At 52.9% G+C, this 12,279-nt stretch overlaps 1 protein-coding gene across 2 annotated transcripts in view; it reads right to left on the reverse strand.

Moving 5' to 3' along the window:
* The window catches only part of ASIC2 (acid sensing ion channel subunit 2), a 1,012,019-nt gene that overhangs the window by 84,016 nt on the left and 915,724 nt on the right, over positions 1-12,279 (reverse strand). For both annotated transcript variants that reach the window (XM_003996555.6, XM_023243509.2), the window contains exon 2: positions 2,690-2,840. In XM_003996555.6, coding sequence (XP_003996604.1) covers positions 2,690-2,840 — 151 coding nt within the window. The remainder of the gene's footprint in view (positions 1-2,689; positions 2,841-12,279) is intronic.

The raw sequence follows: 12,279 nt of genomic DNA on the forward strand, positions 1-12,279 counted from the left end.
TGCATGATGTCCAGTACATCCATTACTTCCTGCCGGGCCTCAGTTGTCCCTCCACCAAGGCGCAAGGGGATTGGCTGGAATAGATGATCTCAGAGCTTTCCTGCTCTTTCCATCCATGGCTTCGGGAGACAGAGCATAGATTCCCTGGGGTAGGACCCCCTGTGGTTGGAGCCCATTTTATCAGCAGCCAGTGCTCAGACCCAAGGCCAGACCCCATGGGGGGCTGTGCTGTGTGAAGATGTCTGTGACAGGTGCCTGGCGTTGTGAATGTGTGTGCATGTGTGTGTATGCCTATGTGTATACATTTGCTTTTGCTCCCAAACCAAGGTAACAGGGCAGGAAACTCAACATTATTGTGCAAAGACATAACTAACCTCTAGTCAGGCTGTGGGCGTGACGTCTCCAGGACTCATTTTATTGCCCCCTTTCCCTCCTTTTCCACACGTGGCTCGATAAACAAATACATCCTGGTGTCTGCAAGGCAGAACCTCTTCCTGGGGATCAAGACCCAGCTCCTAGGGCTCAGGGTTGTCTACAGATCCCCATGGTCACAGGCCACAGGCTGGTCTCAGGGATGTTCTGGAAAGCCAGGCTCTGCCGGTCAGCTCTCAGGGATGCCAGAGCTCGGCACGAACGCAGACCTCCCTTTGTTTGCTGGAGGGCAGGGGTACTGAGTTTAGAAAAGTGGATGGGTCCAAGTAAGCATCTCTTCGGCAAACAGCAGATGGCCTGGAGCCTGAGGTGAGCCACCAGAAGGCACTGCTGGGGTGACGTATGTGGGGGCCATTTTGCTTCTCAGTTGCTAGTGCGGGAGGGCCAGGGCCAACCACGCTGTGAAGGAAGTGGCTGTGCTCACCTCTCCCCGCAGGGCGTTTGGGCCATAGACAAGGGAGGCAGAGAGTGGTGGTGGGGGCAGCTTGGAGTCTGCGGGGGGTCCTCCCCAGGGTAGGAAGCCCTGGCTGCCCTCAGAGGCCCAGCAGGCCCCAGGCACGGTGAGGGCCGGACCTCAGGATCGGGGGGCCAGGCTTTTGGAATCATGGGGTGAGGGTGGCAAGAGGTGGGGGCTGGGCTGCTTGGCCTCCACCCACCTCAGCTCCAATCTGAGGGCCCAGGGCCTCCTTCCTGCTGGAATCTTCTCTCTCCTCCTCCCTTCTATGGAGCCCTTCTCCAGGCCCATCCTTGACCCCTGCCCGCTTGTCCTTGTTATGCCCCGAACACAGCATTACTCTTATTTTGGGCCTAGTTTGCAGCCATGTCCCACTCGTGGGCACCTCTTCACTCTCTTCATCTGGGAGAGTTCTAGAAGCTGCCAGTATCCTTAGACTTACTGGCTGCATCACACCAATCTCTGCTTCTCTCACCTTCTTCTCTGTCTGACCTTCCTGTGCCACTCTTGTGAGGACCCACCTGTGTAATTCAGAGTAATCCCAAGACTCTGTTCAAATATATAATTTAAAAAAAAAATTTTTTTTTTCAACGTTTATTTATTTTTGGGAGAGAGAGAGAGACAGAGCATGAATGGGGGAGGGGCAGAGAGAGAGGGAGACACAGAATCGGAAACAGGCTCCAGGCTCTGAGCCATCAGCCCAGAACCTGACGCGGGGCTCGAACTCACGGACCGCGAGATCGTGACCTGGCTGAAGTCGGACGCTTAACCGACTGCGCCACCCAGGCGCCCCCAAATATATAATTTTTTTAATATTTATTTATTTCTGAGAGACAGAGAGACAGAGCACGAGCCAGGGAAGGAGGGGCAGAGAGAGAGGGAGATGCAAAATCTGAGGCAGCCTCCAGGCTCTGAGCCATTAGCACAGAGCCCAATGCGGGGTTCGAACTCAGGAACTGCAAGATCATGACCTGAGCCAAAGTCAGACACTCAACTGACAGAGACACCCATGTGCCCCCAAGACTTTGTACAAACGCCCAGGGGAATATGATGCTTTCCCTGAGCATCCTCCCCTCAGGGGGAGGACGCTGCCTATGTAGCATGGGTACACTCATGTCACATTGGACTGTAATTGTGTGTCTCCTCCTCAAGGCTGTGTGACCAAGGACCTGGTCTTTTTTTACCTTAATGTCCTTCGTGCAAAGCCTGACACCATATACGTGGCTAATGAATAGTTTGCTGAATACATAAATGAATAAACATGTACATGAAATAGCTCTGGGGCCTGTACACATGCCCCCCCCCCCCCCCCACCAAGGGGCTCATGCAAGCATGGTGTCAGGCCCCTGAGTCCATGCCCTTTGGCTTTCCGACCCTACAAGCTCGTCCACCTTCCCCCAGTGGGAGGACCCTGCTCTCCTTTCTGCTGGGCCTCCCAGCTGGGTTGGGATAGTCAAGATGGCTGACCCATGTGTTCATGTCTTCCTCTTCCCTGAAATCAAGCCACCTGCCTGCCCAATCATACCTTCCTCCATGCCTCCTTCCCAACACCTGCCTCGGCCTCCCTGCCTTCCTTTTCCAGTGTTCCTGTCATCTGCCCCTCCCCCACCTACTGAAATCTGAGGAAACCCAGAGCATCACAGTCCATGCAGGGACATCTTTACCCTTCGCTAGTATGTTGTCACCCCCCGCTCCCCAATAGACAGTAGTCCCTCAAGATAGCCCACCTGAAGGAAACCAGTCTTTCAGAGTCCTGCACCCCTCCGCCATCACCCACAGCCCGAGTCCCTGTGCCCAGCTCACCTGTCTCTCCCCAGATGGGCAGGTACTCATCTTGCTGAATGTCCAGCATGATCTCCAGCCCGTTGCCTGTCCCGCCCTTGACCGTGGTGAGCAGAGGTTTGCCATCCTCGCCTGAGTTAAACATGTAACACTTCCCATATTTTGTAAACACCTGGGGGAGAGATGAAAGGGAGAGAAGCACGTGAGTGACTTCAGACTAGAGATGGGTGAGACCCGAGAAGTGCAACATCAGGCCAGAGTCCCCACAGCCCGTCATGGTCAAGCCCTCTTGGGGACCGATGATTCCTCACTGTGGCTAATGGTCTGACTTTTGCCAAGTGGGATTCTGGCATCCAAGAACAAATCCAAGAACAAATCTGGATACCCTTTGATGTTTGTTGCCATGGGATCTTGTCTCTTCTCCCTCTGGGCACTACTCCCCCCGGGACACCGGGTGGTCCTGTCCACTTCCAAATGTTGAATATCTGTAAGCCGATCTGCATCTCCAGCCCCAGGCTCTCTCCTGGGCTCCACACACACTGACCCCACTGCCCGAGGAGCATGACTTCAGGGGGACCCACGGTCCTCTGACACTCAGCGAGTCCCAGGGGAACAAACTTCCTCGGGTTCTCTGCCCCACCGGATGGGTCTCCGGCCCTCATGTCCCAGGGAATAGCATCGCCATGTGCCGAGAGGCTCAAGCCAGACCCTCAGGGTGGCTGTCCACTCTTCCTCTTCTTCACCCCCATGTCCAGTTAGCCAGCAGGGCCTGGGCAAGGCTGTCTCTACGTCCAGCTTGCACTTTGCCTTTTCCCTACTGCATTGCCATAACTTAGGACCCAGCCATTGTTTGCTTGAGCTGCTGCCATTTCTTAGCTGGGCCCCTGGATTCCAGACCACCTTCTCCAGTCCATTCTCCAAGTTCACTGTGACTCATTCTTTCTGAAATGCAAGCCTCATCTTGTTAATCCTAGGCTTACAATCCATCGGGGCTCCCCAGCTCCCATAGGCTGAAAGCCAGGCCCTCCATACCCAGCCTTCTGTGATGCCCTCTGCCTACCCCATCCTACAGCTTCCCATCTGTGTCCATGGAAATCCATGAGCAGGGAAGCTCCATGCATTTGGGAACTACACCTGCTTGTTAGCTGAGGTGTCTATCTCCAGTGCTTAGTACGGCACCTCGCACGGGGGGGTGTTCCAGATATATATGAATGAATGAATGAATGAATGAGTGAGTGGGTGGATGGAGCCAGATCAGATGACTTATAGCACTACTGGATGTGCCCTGCTGGTTCCTACACTGGTGGCTTTCTATTTGCTGCTTCTGCTGCCTGTAACTCCTCTCACCCCTCTTCCTGCCTGGATAGCCTCTAACAGTCGTCCAAGACTGGATTGATGTGTCTCCTCCTCCAGAAGCCTTTCTGAGCCCCTGGACCAAGTTGGGCTACTCCCCTTTTCACTGTTCCCCTCGCTCCTTCACCACGGCAGCTTATCACATGCCCCAAATAGTTGGTCTTATATCTCTTCTGAACTTGACTCTGCCATTCACTTCTGAATCCAAGGGCTTAACAAATTGTCTGGCACACAGTAGGTGTTTGTACCACTTTGGCTTGACGGATTACATGATTACAAAGATGTGGTGTGATGGTGTGGGAAAGGCCCGGGGCAAGGGATGCAGAGATCTTTGTCCAAGTTTGATGTTGCCACTTATTAGTCATGTGACTATGGGTGAACCAAGTAAACCCTCCAAGCCTCAACTTCTCCATCTATAGAATGGGATTATTAGTCATGTGACTGTGGGTGAACCAAGTAAGCCCTCCAGGCCTCAACTTCTCCATCTATAAAATGGTAGTGCTTGTCCTTTCTTTAGCTACCCCTCAAGGTTCCTGAGAGGATCAGCCGAGGTAATACATGCAAACGTGCTTTGAAAACTCTAAAAGCTTTCTACAAATGCTATGGGTTATTATGCTTACATAACTGCTTCGGAACCTCGAGCTGAAGCCAAATTATATCTGGCAAAACTGGCTGGAAGGGAGCCAGGCCAACTGCACTGGGTCTCTGCGGCCACTGAGGTTTGGGCCCAGGCCCCTCCTTGGCCATGCTCCACTGCACTGTCCCCTCCTGCAGCGTGGAGGCCAAGAGGCGGCTCTTTGGTTTCCCATCCTTCAGTGCGGGGGCAGGTAAATAGCAGGGGTGGGTGCTGGAAGCTGCCTTTCTCATGCAGATCTTGAAGGCCTGATGAAAGGAAGGAAGAGAGGCCTCTACAGTGTGCCGGACACACTGTTAGTCACTCATCTGTCTTATCTCATTTAACTCTTGCAGCCATGACTGCTGTGGGTATTGCTGCTCCCATTGTGCAGAGGAGGAAACCAAGGCCCAGGGATGTTAAGTGACTCGTCTCAGTCACACAGCAAATAAACAGCGACGCTGAGACACAAACCCATGAGGGTCTTAACACATGCTCTTTCTGGATGTGCTCTCCTGGGTCTTGGTCCCTGGGACCTTTCTCAGCCATATACTGTTTCTCTGTGCCTTGCTTTTTCCATCAGCCAGTCAATAGTCACATGCATGCGCTCCTACTATGTGCAAGAATTAGGAGGATTGCCGGGAAGTACAAGCCCGGCTTCCAGAGACCACATTTTCGTCACCATCCAAAATGCCTCTGAGTCCCTGACCAGCTGCACTATTTCAGGACAGCCAAACTCTTCTTCTGCTTCATGGTGGGGGAGAACAGCTGGAACTGGATTTTTCAAAAAAAAAATAAAATAAACCCTGAGCTTTATCATGTAGAGCAACTGCACTTGGCTAACGAATCTGTCCCCTGGAGACATGTTCTCGGGGACCACCGCAATGAACGGATGAGAGAATTTTATAGTTGGTGCATCTTTTGCAAGGGGTTGAACACATCTGGAGTGACTTCTGGGTGCTCTAATAGAGTTTTTCTCTGTAGATCCACTAAATATGCTTGTTGCTTCCAAAATTAATTATACTATTAATTGCCTATCTATCTGAGGAGATTTGTAAGGAAAAGTACATTTCATCTTCGCACCAAATTACTGCAAATTCCAACCACCCCACCCCCCACCCCACCTCCACTTGGAACTTGGACTCCAGAATATTGGGCTGAGGTTAGAATGTGATGCCTCCTCCTAGAGTCGACGGTGATCCCAGCCCAGTGTCTGAGATCCCAGATGCGCTGGGGGGGGGGGGGGGGCTGTTGATAAAAGGCACGGACCCTCCGTGAGCTCCCGAGGGTGATGACAAGGCACGAGAACTCCGAGGGGTCTTACAGACCATCTCACCCACCCAACTAACTTCACAGGGGAGGAGACGCAGACCTGGGAGAGAGGAAGCAATTTGCCTGAGGCTGCGCAGTGAGGCCGTGTCTGTTTGGGACCAGACTCCTGGTTCAGTCTGCACTTCCTTTACTCCAGTCTCCCTCAGCTTCTCCACTTACAACAGGAGAGGGAGGCTCTAAGGGATTGCTACCTTCAGCTGATCATTGACAAGAGTGCCTGATCTGCGGCGGGCACTGGGCTGGCACATGGAAGCCTCATGCATTAAAGTCTTCCCATGTAGAGGAGGGAGCAGACAGGTCTTTGTGATAGAGACTCACTCCCCATCCGTGGCTGTCCCCTTGCCGGGCCTGGTACTCGTCCTAGGCCCAGGTGGTGGCTCCTGCAGGGAAGTGTGGTCAGCGTGGTGGTGACCAGAGAGGCAGGACGCTGGTGGGTGACCACTCCATGTCTGAGAGATGGCCAGGTTCTTTCTCAAGTCAGGATCACCATAAAGAGGCCTGGGGCACCTGGGCGGCTCAGTTGGTTAAGCATCTGACTTCGGCTCAGGTCATGATCTCACAGTTTGTGGGTTTGAGCCCCACATAGGCCTCTGTGCTGACAGTTCAGAGCCTGCTTGGGATCGTCTCTTTCTCCCTCTCTCTCTGCCCTTCTGCTGCCCTCTCTCTCTCTCTCTAAAAAGTAAATAAATAAACCTAAAGAAAAAAAAGAGGCCTAACCCCCTTCTGCATCTTCCTGGTGGACTTAGGACTAAGTCCCCAAATCGTCATGGGGCCCTGTATGGTTCAGCCCCTTCTCTTGTCCTCCCTTCTCTCACGTGCTTCGAGCACACCGGCCTCTTTAGTTCCTGGAACGTACAATAAACTCTTCCCCCTGTAGGCCCCTTCCACAGGCTGTTTCCTCCACCTACCATGTTCTTCGAATACCCTCCGTCTACCTTCCTGTGATCGCTTCCCCAGAGGCCTCGCTTGACCACCCACCACCCCTGCTCCCGGCTTCCATTTCAGTTGGGACATCCTATCTTACGACCTCATACCTCCTGTTTTTTCCTTTACAGTGCGTATCAGAGTATGTAACTAGATGGTTGTTCATGTGATTGTCTGTTGGGCACATCTTCCGCCAGACTGTAAGCTCTCAGAGAGCAGGGACTGGGTCCGTTTGGATGAACGAATGAAGGGGCTAAGGTACTACCAACCCATATCCCCTTGCCCTCCCCTGGGAGGTGGCCTTCGGGGCTGGCCAGCCTTGCTGATTCTGGCCGGAGCTGGGCCTGACCACGTATCCCCCCGCCCCCCCCCCCCCTTTGCCTGCTGAGGCCGTCTCAGCTTCCCACTTAATTGTACCTAAGCAGTTTCGCTTGCTGCTGCATGAAAGTATTAGAGGAAATAATCCTCTAGGAACTAAGACAGTCTACCTTTGTGGGGGCAGGAGAAGGGGCTCAGAGGCAGCGAGGCTCACGCTGGCTGCACGCCTCTGTCAGCCTCCCTGCCTGTGCTGCCGAGGCCTCGGCTCCTGCCTGGTGTTTCTGAGAGGATTATTTTCCTCTCTGCTCCACATCAAAGGCCTCAGAGCTATTTACACACCACACAATTTTTGCTACAAACTTGGGACAAGATGCTGCTCTCCTTCCCCCTTTCGGGGCATAACGATGCGTAAGTGTAACACACGTTTCAGATTTAGGTCTTATCGTCCCCAGCCAGAAAATATAATTTATTGAAGTCCAGACTGTCAGGCCCAGCTCGCTGCTCCTTCAGACCCGCCATTCTCCCAGGCATCCCTCTGCCCTCCGGTAAGTGCTGACGGCCCCATCGCGGATGGTCGGACTGAATCTGCTGGGTTGCTAAGAGTCTAGGATTGCACTCAGTCGGATTGGGTTGTACGAGTTAGAGATGCACATTTCACACCTGGCTCTCTAGGAGGGAGGGGGGTTCCTGAGATAAAAATGAGCCCCGTGCCCGGCACCGTCATTGCTAACATTGGCACGGCGCATTATGGTGTAGACAGCTTACGTACAGCATCATCTTTCTCAGTGGCCCCACGAAGGGAAGGAAACTAACAGTTCCTGAGCCTGTCCTCTGTATAGGTCCCTTCTTGGCACGTCCATAGGTAGGTATTCTCTCTTTCCTGATCATGGTCTAGCTCTCCTGATGGGGAGGCATCTTGTGATCACATCCCTATTCTATCGTTGAGGAGACTCAGGCTGCTGGGGAGGTGGGTGCTAGAGCTGGGATTCGCAGGTGAGGCTTTATCACCAAGGAAGTCAGGAGGAAGGAAGCCTGGGCTTTGGGACCAGACAGGATGCCATCAAGACAGATCTCTGTTTATTTGTCAAATCCGTGGCTCCCAACACAGCATTTTCTGTTCCCAATGCATTTCCTCATCTACGAACCCGGCAAGATAATCTCTTTTTAAAAACGTTTATTTATTTTTGAGAGAAAGAGCGTAAGCGGGGGAAGGGCAGAGAGAGAAGGGAACAGAGGATGTGAAGCAGGCTCCGTGGCGACAGCAGAGAGCCCGAGGCGGGATTTGAACTCACAAACCGTGAGATCATGACCTGAGCCCAGGTCGGACACTCAACTGACCATCCAGGTGACCCCTGCAAGATAATCTTGCCATGTGGTTGGAGGGCCTAAGTGAGAGAATATAAGTGGATTGGTTTGCAGGATTACATAATAGACATCTTCACTAGTTATGAGTCCACACTAGGGGGGAGCCACTACGTTTTTCCTTTTCAGCAGAAGAGAGATTAGTCATTTGGGTTCCGGGTAGAGAGTCAACAATGAATTGAAGAATGGGAGGTTGGGGGTTCCTGTCCTCTCTGCGTATGGCCCTACCATACCAAGCTTATCTCAAAGTAGGTAGAGGAGATGAAAAGCGCTGTGTGCTACTGATTGCTTATGCCTTAATAATGCCAAGCCTGTTGCTGAAGCCCTGGGCAGCTGATGAGATTACTGGGGCCATGGAGTTTTGTAGGAGAGGGAGATGCTTCCCATGCCTACAACCCACTTCGAAAATCTGCATGTGAATTCCAACCGAATTGTAACTAGTTACTGGCATAGTGGCAAGACACCACCAATCTGAAGCTGGCACGTTCTAAATGAGAGGGACATGGAGGTGGGAATGGGGAGAGGGTCTCACTGCCTTCCCAGAGCTCTTGGAGTAGCTCTGAAGTTGGTACCTTCCCTGGAGTGCCATTCACTTTACATTTGCCATCACTAACGTTTGCAGCAGCCCCGTGAGGTGGCCATTTTCACCAATCCGAGGCCCAGAGGGGCTGAGCCAGGTCGCAGAGCCGGTCAGCGGAGAACCCAGGACAAAATCCATTTTTGCCTAGTTCCAAAGCCGACACGCTTTGTCCCCCGTCCCTCATAGGTACAGCTCATACCCTCACCCCTCTCCCAAACTGCTCTGCTGCTGGCCAACTGAGATCGGTGGCTTGCTAACGCAGGGTTCTCCCATCCGGTAGTAGGGGAGGTACGTCTCAGAGTCAGAGGCATCGTGGAAAAGCGCGGGCATCTCATCCAAACTTCTCTTTTTCACATGTGAGCCCAACGTCCACGGAGGGCAAGCGGCCTGCCTGCAGTAGTTTGGGAACAGAGCTGAGCTCTGACCTGGGCTTGATGGCCTGGGCCTTTGCTCTTCCTCTAACGCCAGGGGCTAGAGATAATGGCCAGGATTCTCTTCTCAGGGCGTTGCGTCCAGGAATAAGAGAAAGATTGGCAACTGCTGCTGGCATCCAGGCTCAGAGTGACCTGGCAGGGGCCCCTGCCTTACGGAGTCCGGGAAATGCAAAGTGGAGCCCTTTCTGGGGGAGGTTAGGAACGGCCGATACCCATGAAGACACAGTTTTCTGGTTCAATTAATAGTGCAAACAACACTTCTCCAGCATGTACCTACTTAAGAAAATAAATTATGTATAAGGTCCCTTAAGGATTGTTGAAATATCCACTCACCAGCTCACAACTAAGCCTGCAAGCTTCAAACCTTCTAGTCCATTCATTAATCCTGACCTTTAGGGCTTCTCCTAGGCAGTCAGTTTCTTGTCTCTTCTTGCTTATTACACTTGAAGGAAATGAAACTGTACAGCTCCAAAGTGCGTCTAAAATCCAGCCTTTCCCCGCCCTCGGTTGCCTGACTTTTCCTTTCAACGAGTTACTGAAATTTCTCATTAGGCTGTTTTCAACACAACACGCACATTAAAGCCAACCGAGTGGTCTTGTTTGGTTTTCCTCTTTCAAACTCCTCAAACGCATTTTGCACAATTGGGAAGTGAGGAAGTCTGTCAAATGGGTTACCAGGTTTCCAGCATGCAAAAATGAATCGGCGTTTTGTTTCCTGAAATTGCAATTAACGTGTTTGAAAACGAAATACAGCAGAGGGACGGATGCACAAGGAGGCTGCCTGAGACGGTCGGCTCTTTGAAGGCAAGGACCGGATCTTGTTAAAATGTCTGCTCATTCATCTGTGCCTGCGACAGGAACTCTCGACTAGCTCTTGCATCCCAACGACTGCCGCACGACTGTGTTTTCCCTCCAAGGAGATTTAGAAAGGCAATTTCAGCCAATACCCGTGACAGCACCTCCACGTGGTAGGTGTTATTCCTGGAAGTGAGGGAGCGAGGGGGACGTGGTCTCTTTGCAACCACTTGTCACCTCTTCCCAACTAGGGGGTCACCATCTCTTTTAGGACATTGTGAATATCTTTCTCCGTGGAGGCTCCCTCCTGGGGGGAAAGGGAAGAGCGGACAATCACTGAGCATTGAGTCGAGTGCTGTGCCGATCGCTTAGTGACCCTTCTATCCTTTAAAATTCACGAAGCCCATTGACGTAGGCGTTATCCCTCCCAGGGTGCCGACAGGAAAACTGAGGCTCCGAGAGGCTGAATATCTTGTCCAAGGTCCTACAGCTAAAGAGTGGTTCACCTGACCTTTTGTTTTATGCTCAAAGGTTGTCAAAAGTCCTTTTGACATTATTAGAATGTATGAGACGGTGATGTGACCCCTTCCTCCACGCCCCTGCCGCTTCCTGCCCACGCCCCTTCCTCCACGCCCCATCTGCTGGGATGTGACCTTTCCCGTGCGCGTTTCACTGAGAGGCCCTCCTGCCTCCTCTCTCCAAGCCTGAGTGCAGCCGGGGCCTTGTCCACCGGGAAACTGTCCAGAAAGCTTTAGATACCGTGCAGGAGGGGATGTGTGAGCCCCATGCAGAAGGAAAGAGCATCGAGCAGCTGCAAGCCTGTCAGCTGAGAAAACAGCAAGAAGGGGAGGGGTGGGTGGCTGAGTGTTCTCCTCCGATTCAGATGTTTTGTGAGCAAGTGTGCTCGTGGAGGATGACTCATGGAGACACAGGGCAACTGGAAGGAGCTCCGGTTATTCACCTGGAGCGTCGTCGGAAATGCCAGACCTCTGCTGCTGAATCCCTCCTGACAGCTCACGCGAGAATCCCACACGGGCTCCGCTTGAGGTTATGAAGTGGGACGTGGGGAGCCGGACCGACGCCTTTCAAGTCGGGCTGCCGCTTGGCTGGTGGGGGGCCCGGGGCCTGACTTGACGGAAGTTTCAAACGGGCTTCGGCAACAGGTTGGCTGCTGTGTCTGCTGAGGTCTCACTGTCTGCCTCCTGTGGGCAGTAAGGGCCGTGGCATCTCATCTCTGGATCCCCAGCGCCTGGTTCCACGGCCGGCACATAGTAGGCACTATGGGAGATGTCTGGGTGAAAGAGAAAAGTCCAGCGTGCACTTGGGAACCAGGCAACCAGAGCTTCCAATGCTGCCTGCCTCTGTCATTTCATCTCATTGGCTCTTGATCCTTCATCTAGGAGACGCTGGCAGGAGTACCTTTCAGTAGAATTGTAAAGATCAAAAGGGCTATAATGGGTCTGAGAGTGCTTTGTGTGGAAAAAAAAAACCCTCAGCCCAGGCGGGGTAGCATTTCTGTTTGTGGTTTGCATCATGCCCAAGGCCCTGCAGGAGCAGGGGAGGGACAGAGCTGTTATTTTGACGTGGGAATTGAATCCGAGATGTTCCATCTGGGGCCACGGTCACAGCTCGCCCGTTCATTCACTTAGCGAACATCTACAGAACACCTCCTGTGTTCTAGGCGCCGCCTCAGGCGTTGGGGACACAGAAATGAGTCAACGTTTTAGGAACTGCCCGGCCCAGAGGGTGGCCCTGCAGACGATCCTGGGTGGTGCCGGGTGCTGTGGGAACGCACAGAAGGCAGCTGCCTGGGAGGCTGTGCGCGAGGGGGCTCTGGGTGCCTGTTGCAGAATTCTCTCTAGAGACCAGGGTATTTAGCAGGTTGAGACGAACCCCTGGG

The sequence above is a fragment of the Felis catus genome, chromosome E1 (genome assembly GCF_018350175.1).
Source record: "Felis catus isolate Fca126 chromosome E1, F.catus_Fca126_mat1.0, whole genome shotgun sequence".
Taxonomy (NCBI): Eukaryota; Metazoa; Chordata; class Mammalia; order Carnivora; family Felidae; genus Felis; species Felis catus.